The 15783-nt window shown below is 46.6% G+C and overlaps 1 protein-coding gene and 1 long non-coding RNA gene across 2 annotated transcripts in view; one reads left to right on the forward strand and one right to left on the reverse strand.

Annotated features, from left to right (window-relative positions):
• Positions 1-8477: 8477 nt before the first annotated feature.
• LOC309531299 lies at positions 8478-12746 on the forward strand. Its single transcript, XR_014219203.1, has 2 exons — positions 8478-8561; positions 11347-12746. It is a non-coding gene; the product is annotated as an uncharacterized lncRNA (long non-coding RNA).
• Positions 12747-13882: 1136 nt separating this feature from the next.
• TECPR2 (tectonin beta-propeller repeat containing 2) overlaps positions 13883-15783 on the reverse strand; it is a gene marked incomplete at its 3' end in the record, with an annotated part of 52833 nt that continues 50932 nt past the window's right edge. The window contains exon 20 of the mRNA XM_082236395.1: positions 13883-14034. Within this exon, the coding sequence (XP_082092521.1) occupies positions 13883-14034 (152 nt within the window). The remainder of the gene's footprint in view (positions 14035-15783) is intronic.

Consider the following 15783-nt stretch of genomic DNA (forward strand, 5'->3'; position numbering starts at 1 on the left):
TTTCAAAGGGGTCACTCATCGTCATCATCACTGTGGCCTTTCTGCAGGGGCTGCTGGCTGGGGGGGAAAGGGGAAAGGGGGGGAAAGGCAGCTAATGCCCATTATACAGCTGCTGTCATGCTTAATAAAGCTATCCGGGGTTGCTATGTCAACCAAACTAATGGGCACCAAGGCCGGCTTCCAAAAATGGCCGCCACAGAGCAAGAAAGGGAAAGGGAGAAATCCCCTTTGCCTACAAAAGAAAGAGAAATATACTTTTATTTTAGTCAGGATTCATCAGGGGTATATTTCAATCCCGTTTCCAATCAATTCAGCCCTGGAAAATGTGAAGACTATGTCTAGGAAGAAGAGAGTTACTCTGACCATGTGCAAAGTATCTCTCCTTCACCATTGAGTATTCGTCGTCAAAATGCACACACCCATGGCAGACGTTTCCAGTGCTGAGCTGATTGTATATTTATTTAATTAACAAGATTGATATGCCATTTAATCATCAAAACCTGGAAGCAGTTTATATCAAATATACATAAAAATTACCGATGAAAGCAAAAATGATTTAGCCTAAAAAATATATTCCCAAATAAAATACCAGCAATTTTTTTTTTTAAAGCATACCTTATAAAAGACATACAAAAAGTCCTATTAAATTTACATGTCTGGGGAGGCTTTCTTCAACAAAATTATTTTTTAGCAGGAGCTGGAAGAAATACAATGAAGGTGTCTGACTAATCAAGGGTCAACAAATCCCATAAACTGTGACTCTTTCCCACCCTACCATATATGAGAAAAAAAATGAGAATTTCAATGATAGAACACTGTTCTGTTCCTTGCGTAAAAATGGGAATCATTTTGAAAATCTAGTTTCCAAACGACATGGAAGGAGGTTGGAAGGCAATAAGATCTCTGATTTAATAATAATAATAATAATGGCTTTTAATTGTGTGTTTTGTATGCATAATGTTGCAAACTTCTGTGGTGTTCTTTATGGCTAGCAGTATATAAATATTAATGATTTCAATAAATAAAAAGCGGGATGGCGAATCCCTTTGCAGACATAACAGAAGATTAATTAAGGAAATCTTGATCCCTCAAGTCTAGTCTCAGGATTGAGGGAGTCAAATGCATTTGAAGAGAACAGGCCAGCCAACTAGTTTTGCCTATTATACCGCGTACTTCCCACTACGTATCAGTCAGAGGAAGGTTCTGGAATTGCTGCACAATTGGCCACAAGCAGCCTGCTCCTGGGACACTCTGCAATCGTTTCTACACAGTCTGGGGGTGGCGGCGTTTGACCTTGCCTGGCGGAGAAGTATTCCGCTCAGCTGATTTCAGAAAACAGTTATCTTTCTAGGCCAAGAGGTGTTGCATCACTCGTCCCCTATCACATTCGCAGCCCAAAGGAAAAGGGGGGGGGGAGCAGCAAAGCATTGAGATCAAGTGTCAGGCTCAGAGGAGAGAGAGATAGCAGCGTGTAGCTTAGACACGCTTGAACTCACGGAAATCCCCAAGCTTTATAAACACACTGAGATACTTAGCATTGGAACCCTGCATGATTTTTGTACATGCATTGGGAGAAAAACCCACAACCTTGCCTACGGCGAAAACTATTTTTCCTTCTGCACCTTTTCTTTTAAGCTTGATTCACCTGCTGCCCTGTGATTAGGTAAGGTAAAGGTAAAGGGACCCCTGACCATTAGGTCCAGTTGTCACCGACTCTGGGGTTGCGGTGCTCATCTCGCTTTATTGGCCGAGGGAGCCAGTGCACAGCTTCCGGGTCATGTGGCCAGCATGACTAAGCCGCTTCTGACGAACCAGAGCAGTGCACGGAAACGCCGTTTACCTTCCCGCTGGAGCGCTACCTATTTATCTACTTGCACTTTGACGTGCTTTTGAACTGCTAGGTTGGCAGGAGCATTATGGGACAGAGCAACGGGAGCTCACCCCGTCGCGGGGATCCAAACCGCCGACCTTCTGATCAGCAAGTCTTAGGCTCTGTGGTTTAACCCACAGCGCCACCTGCATCCCGTGATTAGGTAGTTATCCTTAAAATAAAAATTTTATCGACCCGTGGTTTTCTCCCAGGCCCTGACAAAAAGAACTCTCAGCCCAGTTCTCGAAACAGCATCTTGGACGTTTGCATGCGCAAGTGGAAAGAACATGACCAGGATATGTGCTGATGCTCCTCGGTTTGCAGGATCTTCGGAGTGGCAAAGAGGCTGCACAATGGCCACAGCCTCTCTGTTTACATTGGAAGGGGAAAGAGGAGGTGGAGGGGTGGAAAGGGAGCTTGTGCGATTGTTCCAAGATTCCCCAGATGTTCTGCCTTCTAAAGGCCCCTCCAAGGATGCCAAAGGTTTTCTGTAGAAACAGCTGTCATACTCTGGCAAGCCACGTATGTCATACCCACGCTGTAAATTTAAAGCACGTAGCTTCCTCCCCCCCCCCCCCGAATCCTGGGAAGTGTAGTTTGGGTTAAAGGTGCTGGGAATTGTAACTTTGTGAGAGATTAAGAATCCCAGGATTTTTTGGGGGAAAGTAATGTGCTTCAAATGTATTTCATATGTCTGGTTACAGGAAAGCCCTTTTAAGGGACAAAGGAAGTTGATTCAAATAGCCATAGAGGGCTGTCAACCACCTATGTTGCCACTAAGCCACACATCACTTTTCCTTCGTTTGGGCAACGGATCAGATCAGCTGGCTGGCCAATACTACCCTGTTCTTTGGAGAAGGAGACAAAAAATATGTACAGAAAATGCGGCATTCCTTTTTCTCGTCTGCCTGTCGTTTCTACATCCTCTTGGCAAGGAATGACCCATCTGTCCCCTTCAATAAGTAACCTGGTTTATTCAGCCATGAAGAAATTCCTCCTTGGCCTCAATACACCATCACAGAAGATACTCAGATTGTGTTGTATTCAAGAAGAGCAAATTGACTGTACTCTGGACAACCCAGCCTCCCCTCCCCTCTCTTCCTTTGGCCTCAGAGAAGCCTTGCTGCTCACCTGAGTTAGAAATCACCAACCCTGTTTGATGAACCATTTCCATCACCAACACTTCTGCATGCAGAAATCAAGGTTGAGCAGGTAACACAAGCCCGTGTCCCCTGTCAAATGAGAGAGGGGTGGCGGAGGTCCACAGATTGAACAAGAAGTGGGGGGGGGGGCCGCACAACACACAGCCAGACTAGGCCCACAGTTCAGACACCACTTTTGAACTTATATTTTGCATGTTTGCAACTTAGATAGTATTTATAAACCTGCCTTCATTTTGCTACTGTAATTGGCTGGTTCCAGACCTAGATTATGTAAGTAAATACTACTTTTACTTCTTCACAAAACAATTTGTTTGATTGTTGCTTTTAAGGGGGAGAAAAGCTGTTTCTTCAGTTGACACACAACTTGGTTTGGCTTATTGGCAGAGCCACAATCGCTTAAAAATGAAATTCTGAATTTGGACACCCCCTGCCTTCCATATTCATTAGGGACCCCTTCAGACTGGTATTTTAATTTTGCAGCTGTATTCTGCAACCTGTCATTGATGCTGTAATAGTGCAGGATTTATACAGGAGCGTCCACACTGCTTTATTACTACTAGTTCTGCGATGCTCCCTCAGTTTTACCACATTCTTGCCGCCTGGAGAGGCACTCTTGCAATATAGTGCAACGAAAACAGGACAAAACAAACCCCTTGAACTTTTAAAGTGATGGGATTTTAGCAGGGCGTGCACAGACTGGAAACAAAGCAGTAGGTCTGCCCCCGAAACTTTCAGGCAAACACAGTACTGAAAGGATCACCTATAACCACTCATATAACCATCATGAGCACAAATCACTGTGAACACACAGTAAAAAGGATGTCTTTTGAGGGACCCTAAGACCCTAAGGGTGGCGCTGTGGGTTAAACCACAGAGCCTAGGACTTGCCAATCAGAAGGTCAGCGGTTCGAATCCCCGCGACAGGGTGAGCTCCCATTGCTCTGTCCCATAATGCTCCTGCCAACCTAGCAGTTTGATAGCACGTCAAAGTGCAAGTAGATAAATAGGGAAGGTAAACGGTGTTTCCGTGTGCTGCTCTGGTTTGCCAGAAGCAGCTTAGTCATTCTGGCCACATGACCCGGAAGCTGTACGCCAGCTCCCTCGGCCAATAAAGCAAGATGAGCGCCGCAACCCCAGAGTCGGTCACGACTGGACCTAATGGTCAGGGGTCCCTTTACCTTTACCTTTAAGACCTGATATTCCTACCTCTCTCTGTAGAGGCTGAGTCACAATCCTTGCAGCTAGAGATGCAAATCCAGCTGTTGCACAAGTAACTTTACCATTTGCATAATGTCTGTGGGTATGCAATAGTCCGGCCCAGCCAACTCGGTATCCAGCAAATTGACTCCAGAACAGGACAGGCTGTTTATGCTGCTGCGTTGCTTGCTTGCTTGCACGGTCTGAAGGTCTGGAAAGCCTGTTTGTTCTGTTCACCGATTGCACAGACAAAGCTCTCTCCTGCAAGTACAAACATGCAGTCTTAATCAATCACATTCTTCATAGCCTTCTCTTTCTTTCTTTCTTTCTTTCTTTCTTTCTTTCTTTCTTTCTCTCCCCCCTCCCTTCTTTGTTTTCTTCTCTTTCTTCTTTGGCATCCTCTCATCGGGATCTTTATTAGGGTCCAGGGACTGAGAGGAGAAAGGAAAGATCCCAGGTGAATGCTGGGAGGGGTTACTCCCTCCTGTGGGTGCTAAGGGTTAAGAACTACCTTTAAGAGAGGACTCTGTATTCTATTTGTAGCTGTTTTGGTTTTATATATATATATATATTTACACTAGTTTCCCATGATTTACTGTATTATTAAAAACTTTATTAAAAAATATTAGAATCATACAGTCGTAAGGGACCTCCAGGGTTCATCCAGTCCAACCCCCTGCCATGCCCAGTACCTGCTGCGCTCTGGCTGGTTTCATGTTCCAGTGAAATTTCTGCCATTAAGAGGCATCACCTGATTACCTCACACTACCAGCATTCATTTGAAACGTCCAAGACTCTTGCCAGGTATTTCCTTAAAGCAGGTGGAACCCGGGGCCTTCAAGCTGTGACTCCAATAATCCCTGACCATTGGTCATATTGGCTAAGACTTATGGGAGTTGGAGATCTAGCATCATCTGAAGGATAACAGGTTCACCACCTCTGTCCTTAAGGCATGCCTACATGATAAGCCTGTTCACATTAATCGGACGTACAATAATAACAATACAGTGGTACCTCTGAATGCGAATGGGATCTGTTCCAGAGCCCCGTTCACATCCAGAGCAGAATGCAACCCGCGTCTGCGCGTGTGTGGGTCGCGATTCGCTGCTTCTGCGCTTGCACAGAACATCATTTTGAGCGTCTGCGCATACGTGAGCAGCAAAACCGTAATCCGTTCCGTTACTTCCGGGTCGCCGTGGAACGCAACCTGAAAACGCTCAACCTGAAGCGTCTTTAACCCGAGGTATGACTGTAATAATAATGTATTATTTATATCCCGTCCATCTGGCTGGGTTTCCCCAAGCCACTCTGGGCGGCCTCCAACAGAACATTAAAATACAATAGTCTATTAAACATTACAAGCTTCCCTAAACAGGGCTGCCTTCAGATGTCTTCTAAAAGTCTGGTAGTTGTTTTGACATCTGGTGGGAGGGTGTTCCACAGGGCGGGTGCCACCACTGAGAAGGCCCTCTGCCTGTAACTCATTGTTGCTGAGAGCAGATGAAATGCATTCTGACCATGCTCAGAGGCTCCCTTTTTCCCTGTTATTACAGGGCTGAGTCCTGGCACTGAAAACCAGATGTGGAGCTCTGCTCTGCTGAGCCCTGGCCGAACCTTAGCTCTGGTCTTCTTCCTTATTCAGAATAAATGACACCACAGCTGGAGGCAGCAATTCTCCTGAATATCAGTTGCTGAAAACCGCAGGAGGGGAGAGTGCTACTCTTGTGCTCAGATCCTGCTGGACTAGATGGGCCCGTGGCCTGATCCAGCTGCAGGCTGATCTCAATTTCTGAATGCTGCAGTTTGCAATGTTTAAAAAAGGAATCTGCTCCAGCTGGGCAGTAGGAAGCCACACAACAGCTGCGAGAGATCTTGAGTCTCTGCAATCTGCAGCCTTTGTCCTGAAGTTGAAAGACTCCCGGCTCTTCACCTCCCACTTTGGCACACATGTGTTAGAAACAGTTGCCCAGAAACCGGCAAAACCTTGCAGAGTGTTTCCATGTGCGTGGAGGGATATAAAGCACACGCAGGGAGAGAAAGAAAACATCAAGCACTGGACCCCCTTGGCGTGTGATCTTGCTTCACCGCAAATCAGCTCCACGGGACAGTGTGCAGGGGCAGAGAAACCGGGGGGGGGGAGTGAAATAAAATGATTAAGGTCTTATATACCGTATTTTGTGCCCCATAAGACGCTCCGGCCCATAAGACGCACCTAGTTTTTTTGGGGGGAAATAAAGAAAAAAAATTATTTCCCCCCCCAGGTGCGGGGCTGGAAGAACCAGGTCGGGGAACAGTGGGAAGGCACGCTCTGCCTCCCTGCTGTCCCCCGAGCTTATGGGGCTGGCGATGGGGAGAAGTGCACCAGTCCCGGGAGGGCAGGCAGCTCTGTGCCGCCATCCTGAGCGGGGCGGGACTTAGCGCCCCGCTCGGGATGGGGCGTAGACCTGCCTGCAGTCCCGCGACGGCAGGCAGCTCTGTGCCGCCATCCTGAGCGGGGCGGGACTTAGCGCCCCGCTCGGGATGGCGGCGTAGACCTGCCTGCAGTCCCGCGACGGCAGGCAGCTCTGTGCCGCCATCCCGAGCGGGGCGGGACTTAGCGCCCCGCTCGGGATGGCGGCGTAGACCTGCCTGCAGTCCCGCGACGGCAGGCAGCTCTGTGCCGCCATCCCGAGCGGGGCGGGACCTAGCGTCCCGCTCGGGATGGCGGCGCAGAGCTGCGCTGGTCCCAGGACCGCAGGCAGCTCTGCACGGCCACCGGGAGCGGGGCGGAGCTTCTCCCCCGGCTCCCGGTGGCCGGGCAGAGCTGCGCTGGTCCCGGGACTGCAGGCAGCTCTGCGCAACCCTCGGAGCCGGTCTCCCGAGGGTTGCGCAGAGTTTCCTGAAGCCTGGAGAGTGAGAGGGGTCGGTACGCACCGACCCCCCTCGCTCTCCAGGCTTCAGCGAAAGCCTGCATTCGCCCCATAAGACGCAGGCACATTTCCCCTTCATTTTTGGAGGGGAAAAAGTGCGTCTTATGGGGCGAAAAATACGGTATATAATAAATGTTCATGGATTTTCCAGGTGTCTCAGTGTCTCAGTCAGTTTTATTGCACATAGCCAAAGGCTGCCGCAATGTACACAGAATTATTTGACAATTAAAAAAAAAAATACTGAACTGATAAAAAAGACATGTCTGAGGCAGCACAGGAGGGCAGTCCTGGAGCCATTTTGGCTCCCCAACTGACCAAATGTTTTCTCTGCAAGGTCAAAGGAAAATGGAAAAGCCTCCCCATTGTCTTTTCATTCACAAAACCTGTCTTAAGGGTATATCTGTGTATGAATAGGGTGAGCCTGTGCCCTGGATCAGGAACTAAGTATTTGTCACTACAAAAGACTGGCCAGGCTCCCCAGGGTATCCAACCAAGTAAGCATTAAAAGGTAACCTGCCAGACAGGAGATAAACAAGGACAGGAGATAAACAACGGACTCAGATTTCTGCTGTAGACCGCCCCTTCTGTGATGTAGGTATGATGTTTCTGGGGGTGGACTCCAGGGTGGGCAATTTAAAATGTCTATATAAGGGCGGGCACACCTGGGTTCTGGGTCCTCCTCCTTTCCTGCTGTGAGGGGAGCACCCTGTTGCAACAGTTCAATAAAGATCAGGCTTACTAGCTGCTTTACTTCTCAATATTCTCTGGTTGGCCTCTGTTCTTTTCTCCAACCAAAGGACTCTATAAGGGCTCTTGTGTCCCCCATAAGGGAATAAGGGCAGATTTCCGTTTAATACAGAGATGACTCAAGGCCCTGCTTCCTTCTGCTGCTGAGGGTCTCTCTTATAATGGGAGGAAGGTTCCCAGCCACAGGGTGAACGGACTCTCCTCCCAAGGGATGCTGATTTTGCAAGTTAACTGGTAGAGCGGCCAAATTTGGGAAACTGGCATTGCAGAGGAAAAGGCCATAGCTCTGTGGTATCTGCTTTGCATGAATGAGGTCCCAGCTTGAATCCCCTGCATCTCCAGTTTGGACTAGGAAAAGACTCCTGCCTGAAACCCAGGACAGATGCTGCCAGTCAGTTGCTGGCAATGCTGAGCTAAATCAGGGGTCAGCAAACTTACTGCAGCTCAGGCCTGTGTCTCCAGCACCGATCGCGCAGTGGGCTGGAGGACGGGGGAGTGCGCACCCACGATTTCCAGCGCACTTCCAGGTCAGAGGAGCACCGGAAATAGCTTGTGCGCATGTGCATGGGCCTCCTACGACCTGGATGTGCGCCGGAAATAACGCTTGCACATGCGCACAAGCTATTTCCAGTGCTCCTCCGACCCAGAAGTGGGCAGCCATGCCATGCTGTGCCGGTAAGAACAGGCAGCGGCAGCGAGCGGCAGGGGTTGCCGTGGGCCGGATAAATGAGTCCCTCGGGCCTTATCCAGCCTGCGGGCCTTAGTTTGGGGACATCTGAGCTAGACGGTCCAGTATTCTGACTTAATATATATAAATTAACAAATAAGCATAACAAATGACAGGGCAAAATGAAAATGTAAAGCACTTTAAGAGAAATATGACACATGCTGCTTTGTAAGGCAGAATTGTAAGACTATAATGTTTCAAAGATAGCATATTCAATTTGTTCTGCAGCCAGTGGAATTATAGAGTCGGGAGGTACATCAGAGCTAATCTGATGAGATCCCCTTTTCCAGTAGAACCACTGGAGTATATCATACAGCCGAAGAAATCTCAGAAGGCATAAATCAGCAATTTCGGAGGCAGGAAGAGCCTGCTTTGAGCTCTGCCAAGATGAGCAGCCCATCTTGGCACCATAATTCAATTGGTATGAGAGATGAAAGGCAAAATTGCATGTGTAGTCCTTGATCTACAAGTTAACATAGGCAGAGCCTTATGGAAAAAAATGAATGAGGGAGGGAGGTGAAGTCATCTATCATACCAACCGTTGCAATTCCATGTCAAGTGCTGCTATGATGTCACAAGACTATTCTATGTACTATGTAGAAATAGTAGATGCTGTAATCCACTACAGTGGTACCTCAAGTTAAGAACTTAATTCGTTCTGGAGGTCCATTCTTAACCTGAAACTGTTCTTAACCTGAGGTACTTTAGCTAATGGGGTCTCCTGCTGCTGCTGCGCGATTTTTGTTCTCATCCTGAATCAAAGTTCTTAACCCGAGGTACTATTTCTGGGTTAGTGGAGTCTGTAACCTGAAGCGTCTGTAACCTGAAGCGTCTGCAACCCGAGGTACCACTGTACTGGATAACACTATAGACTGCAGCTGAGGTCTCATTATTTTAAAGACTTGTTTTAATTTATGCCTCGGCCCCGTTTACCTGAAAGAGCATCTCCACCCCCAACATTCAGCCCAGACACTGAAGTCCAGCTCTGAGGGCCTCCTAGCAGTTCCCTCATTGCAAGAAGTGAGGTTCCAGGGACTTTCTTGGTAGTCGCACCCACCCTGTGGAACACCCTCCCATCAGATGTCCAAGAGATAAAGAGCTACATGACTTTTAGAAGACATATGAAAGCAGCCCTGTTTAAGGAAGTTTTTAATGGTTGATGTTTTATTGCGTTTTTAATATTTTGTTGGGACCCGTTCAGAGTGGCTGGGGAAACCCAGTCAGATGGGAGGCAAATAAATATAAATAACAGGAGTATTTGTAGTAGTAGTAGTAGTAGTAGTAGTAGTAGTAGTAGTAGTAGTAAGGCTGTGAGATGCCTTGGGTCTATGGGAGAAAGGCAGGATACAAAAGAAAGAAAGAAAGAAAGAAAGAAAGAAAGAAAGAAAGAGCCCATTTATTTATCTAGGAAATCTAACTATTCAAAAGAAAATTTCCCCAAGGAAGCAGAACTTTTATCTGCTAGACTGGCCTTTTGTCCCCAGAAGTGACAGCAAGGTTCTGCCACCTGTATTATATTTAAACGTCTGTGACTAAAAGCTTGTTTTTCACGAGTTTATTTGGAATGCGATACATGACTGGGAATCATTTTAAGCCATTATTAATTCACTTCATAGTTATAGTAACAACAGCGTTGGCCTCATTAGACATTAATGTGCCTGCCATTATTAAGCATTAGACATTAATGTGCCTGCCATTATTAAGGGAGATCAAGTATGTTTCCAGGCACTAAATTGCCATTTCGCATGCTCAGTCCTGCTGCCAAACTCTCTGCCTTCTTCCTTGGTAACACTGCAGAAATCCACTCTTTCCTGACTGTCCTCTGCTCTTCAAGATCTCTATACACGCATGAACAAATAAAGCTAGCGTAATGGAACACTTAGGGTTATTTGGTCATCTATATACCTTGATTACAGTTAGCAACGTCAATATACAAAGACGGCCACGAGATTGGAGAATGTGCAGAAATGTTCTCCACTTGGCAAGGGATCAAAGCACCATGCTTCCTTTTGTCCAGTTACTCCCTAATATTTTGCATCAGGGAAAGGAATTTATCTACCGTATTTTTCTGTATATAAGACTAGGTTTGTTCCCTAAAAAATAATGTGCAAAATTTGCGGGTGGCTTACACACGGATAGATCTCCCCCCATTTTCTTAAATTGGAGCCCTAAAAATAGTAAGGTAAAGGGACCCCTGACCATTAGGTCCAGTCGTGGCCGACTCTGGGGTTGCAGCGCTCATCTCACTTTATAGCTTCCCGCCGGAGTGGTACCTATTTATCAACTTGCACTTTGATGTGCTTTCGAACTGCTAGGTTGGCAGCAGCAGGGACCAAGCAATGGGAGCTCACCCCGTTGCGGGGATTTGAACCGCCGACCTTCTGATCGGCAAGCCCTAGGCTCTGTGGTTTAGACCACAGCACCACATAGGGGCATCTTATAGACGGAAAAATATGGTATTACATTTGTACCAAATGGAGCTCAAGGTGGTGTGCATGATTCCCCATCCTCTCCATTCTACCCTCACAACAACCCTGTGAGGTGGTCTAGGCTGAGAGGCAGTAACTGGCCCGCGGCCACCCAGCAAGCTTCATGGCCAAGCGGGGAATCGAACCCTGATCTCCCAGGTCTTGGCTCAGTGCACAAACCACTACACCACGTCAGGCTAATGTTACTTAAGCAGAGATACCTGCATCTCCCACCACTCCAAAGATGCATGTCTTGTCTTTGCAGACACATGGCTTCAAGAGCTGTAGATACAGGAGAGTCCCATGTAGCAGGGATGGGGAACCAGTGGCCCTCCATTGCTGGGACTCCCAACTCCCATCATCCCTGAGCTTTGGCCACACTGGCTGAGACCAATGGGAGCCGCAGTCCAGCAACATTTGGAGAGCTGCGTGTTCCCTGCGCCACCATGCAAGAGTGACTGCGTGTTTGCAGTGCACCAGGACAGAATTTTTGGTGTATGCTCAGCTTGAATGGTCCATGCGGTCGCATTTAAATTATTCCAGGCTTTGCAGAAGAAAACTGAATCTTAGGTGAGCAGAAGTTGTTACACGATTTCAGCTCACATTGCAGTTTGTGTATTGGTTTAGTGATGTTACGTTGCCCCACGAAAGCCATATTTGTTTAAAAAAATAATCCAAGCATTATTTTTTTTAAGAAAAAAGGATAGTTTATTGCACTTATCTGAAAGCACAATGGGGGGGGGAACACATGCACAGGTGTACAGAAATGAAACTAAAGATGGTAAACATTTTAGACTGTTGGATGAAACATAATTAAAAAAAACTTATTGGCTTAAAAGGGTTGTAAACACCAGCTAATATTAATGAACAAAGCAAGGTGTCCTATTACAGAGAATACAAACTAGCAAGCCAAGCTGTTATCATGAGGTCTTTTTTTAATTAAAAAAGTATAATATTTCAGTATTGTAACATGAACATCTGGTTCTTGACCAGGAGGAGTGCAAAACAGCCCTGTTTCCACCCTCCAGAAGTTCCCGACTTCAGAGAAATGTCTTGGATGCCTCTTGACATCTCGCTTGCCGACGAAGCTCCCCAAACAGACCATCTAGTGACCTGGGTGAACCTCGGCAGCTGAGTTGGTTACGATCCAGTGGCAGACTATAAAAAGAAACTCCGAGGCCGGCTCCATATATAGATGAGGAAGGGATCGAGCAAAACAGATCAGGTCTCGGAGGGAAATAAATATGACCTGCTAGTCACCCTAAACTGAAAGGGAAGAAGCGTAACACTCGTTATGCAAGCACTTGTTGCAAAACAGTTATCTGCCGTGACCGAATGTTTAGTTCTCAATATGCGGAGGTGCTGTGTTCTTGGTTTGCAGTGGTTTCTCCCCAGAAAATCTACCACAGGGCAGTTTAAGGAGGAAACAGGCGTGGCCCTTGACCTGGGCATTGGGTTCTCTAAGCTTCTCCACACATGCCCCCCCCTCCCCCAGTCCCTGCTGTTAAGTTGGCTCATCCACAGGTTCATTAGCAGCTGCTTAAAAAACCCCAAGGGTGCTTCTGTTCCTCAAATAAACATATCCTTAAAACTATAAGGGGAGGCTTTCCCATCCAAGCCACTGGAATCAAGCTCTTTTCTAGAGTTTTGGGTTGGTTTGTTTTTTTTAACTCTTCATGAAATATACCGTATTTTTCCGTGTATAAGACTAGGTTTCCCCCCTAAAAAATAATGTCAAAAATTGGGGGCGTCTTATACACAGATACATCTCCCCCATTTTCTTAAATCTGAGTCCCCCCAAACAGGGGGCGTCTTATACATGGAGGAGTCTTATACACGGAAAAATACGGTAAATTGCAATGATTAGTAAATTATCAAGCACTTCTGCTGTAAACATCTCAAGTATAAGACATTGCAATATATAGCTAATATAGCTTTTTTAAAAAGGACCATTCTGAAGACAAAACCTAACCAATACCAGAGACTCTCTCGTGAGATGCAATTTCTTTATTTTCGTTTTGTTTCGTGATACAAAAGTGGAAATTCAGAGTCTCCTCTGGTTACAGTTCAGTCAGGCCAAGCATGGATCTCAATTGGCACCCACAGCCCGCCCCCTTCATATTACAAGCTTGACTTTCAATGTTCTGCCTAATCCTCTCATGGGTATCTATGAAACAAAAGCCATTAGTGTCCCGGTTTTAGGCATAAGAGGAGCCAATGTCTGCACAAAGCCTGGGATGAACCCAAACTTTTCAGCAAGGTATGAAATTAGTAACCGAAGAGCGAAGGTTCAGTGGAACCCTGGAAGTTACGATAAAAATGGTCCCAAGAGGTTTTCACCTCAATTGCCAAACTGTGCCTTGCTGAATTGACTTTCTACTGAGAAAGGTTCTCTCGTTCTGAAATGTAACCGTCTTCCACATTGCACCCATTTCCCCCTACGCGGTGTAAAAGTACAAGGACATTAAAAAATGTATTTCTGCTGTTCAGCCTATGTAACAGACGTCCTCCCCAATGTCGCACAGATATTAATTTTCATGCTAGAGCAACATTTGTTTTGCTGCTAACGAGGTTAAATCGATAAGTATTTTTAAACAGTACAGCTATGGCAAAGACTTCTTAAAGCCACGTTGCCCATCTCGCCCAAGAGATACAGAAACAAGACACCTCACTACACAGTTTGGGGGATATTTGACAAAGTCAGTGTTTTATATATCAAAGTGCTAATTGTTGTCAGGCGCTGGCCCAACTCTCCCACGTGCATGTCCATGCTATTTTAACGCTCCAGGTCCTCAGGGGCCTCATATTACCTCCCATTCGTCTTCGTCTGAGTGGAACGACATGGAAGCGTCGCTGTGCTTCTGCAACGTGTGAGAATGGCGGAAGGTCTTAGTGAGGCGCTGAAGGAGGCAGCCTGAAGGACCGACAGCCCACAGTTCATCTAGAGGAGTAGCTGAGGAAGAAAAAAGTTACCAGGTTCAATTTTAGCAGGCCAACAGACAGGCTGTTAGCTAAGGAGTCCATCCCATCCTGTACTACAACTCCCCAAAGCACTGCCTGTTTTGCATTGCTGTGTCTCCCGTGCTAAAGATCCCGTTTGAAGCCTAACGGTTCAACAGTTCAGCTGAAGGCAGGATGGGGTGGTGAGTTGTTTGACAGTATCGCTGCAACTATTCCTACTTAAATGCCACACGGAGGAAGGGCCAAAACAGACCTGATTAAACTGTCCACGAGAAGAGCACGCCTACCGCCTGATTTTTAATCCCGTATGTGTGGCAAGCACACCTAAGAAAGCAGTGCCCATAGGGACATTAGATGCATCACCACTGATGCGCCAGGTGCCCGGCTCTAGATCAATTCCTTTCCACCTACTCTCTAGTAAGCTCTCCGCAAGGCTTTCTGTGGAAACCCTTGGAAGTCGAATGGAATCCGTTCCGCAAGAAAAATTGATGGACTATGCAGAACTGGCAAAACTGACATATAAGCTACGGGACAAGTATAACTGTGACTTTAAGGATGAATGGGAACTTTTCACAAAGTATCTGAAGATGCAACAAAGCGAACTGGACTCCTTGGCAGGGTTTTGAATAAACATTCACAATTTTTTTACTGATAATAATCAGCTAAACAGTTTGAGGATCTATACAACTTTGTAACATGCAGAAAACAGCATTATTGGAGAAACCAAAGACTGGAACTGAGGGAAGTCGGGGGGTTCTGTGGGGGGGGAGGGGGAGGGAGGAAAAATAGGGGGGAAATAAGGATATGTTTTTGGATAATATGTCTTGTTATAACTTTGAATAAAAAAAATTAAAAAAGAAAAAAAGAATGGAATCCGTTCCGGAAGTCCATTTGTCTTCCAAAATGTTTGGAAACCAAAGTGCGGCTTCCGAATGGCTGCAGGAAGCTCCTACAACCAATCGGAAAACGCTGAAGCACTGTAAGATGTTCGGCTTCCAAAAATAGTTCGCAAACCGTAACAGACACTTCCGGGTTTGCGGCGTTTGGGAGCCAAAATGTTTGAGAACCAAGCTGTTCGAAAACCAAGGTATGACTATATTCATCCAATGTTCTCTTTAAGAAGAGGACATTCAACACTTTGAAAACAACAACATAGAACTGCAGAGTTGGAAAGAGGGACCCTGAGGGTGAGCTACACCAACCCTCTGCAATGCAGAAATCTTTTGCCCAACATGGGGCTTGAACCCATGACCGAGATGAAGTGTTGCATGCTCCACCCACTGAGCGATCCATCTATTAATTATGATCCTGCTCAGACCAGCATGCTTCATGTTTCAAGTACAGTGGACGCTCGGGTTGCGAATGTGATCCGTGCAGGAGGTACGTTCACAAACTGCAGCGTTCGCAACCCGCAAAGCCGTGTCTGCGCATGCGCGGGTTGCAATTCGGTGCTTCTGTGCAAAGCACGATTTAGTATTCTGCGGATGCGTGAGTGCCAAATCCCGGAAGTAACCCATTCCAATAGTTCTGGGTTTGGCGCAGTGCGTAACCCGAAAACACACAATCTGAATCGTCTGTAACCTGAGGTATGACTGTACAGTGGTACCTCGGGTTACATACGCTTCAGGTTACATACGCTTCAGGTTACAGGCTCCACTAACCCAGAAATATTACCTCGGGATAAGAACTTTGCTTCAGGATGAGAAGAGAAATTTGGTGGCAGCAGCAGGAGGCCCCATTA

The sequence above is a fragment of the Podarcis vaucheri genome, assembly GCF_965113315.1.
Source record: "Podarcis vaucheri genome assembly, chromosome: 1".
In the NCBI taxonomy this organism is placed as follows: domain Eukaryota; kingdom Metazoa; phylum Chordata; class Lepidosauria; order Squamata; family Lacertidae; genus Podarcis; species Podarcis vaucheri.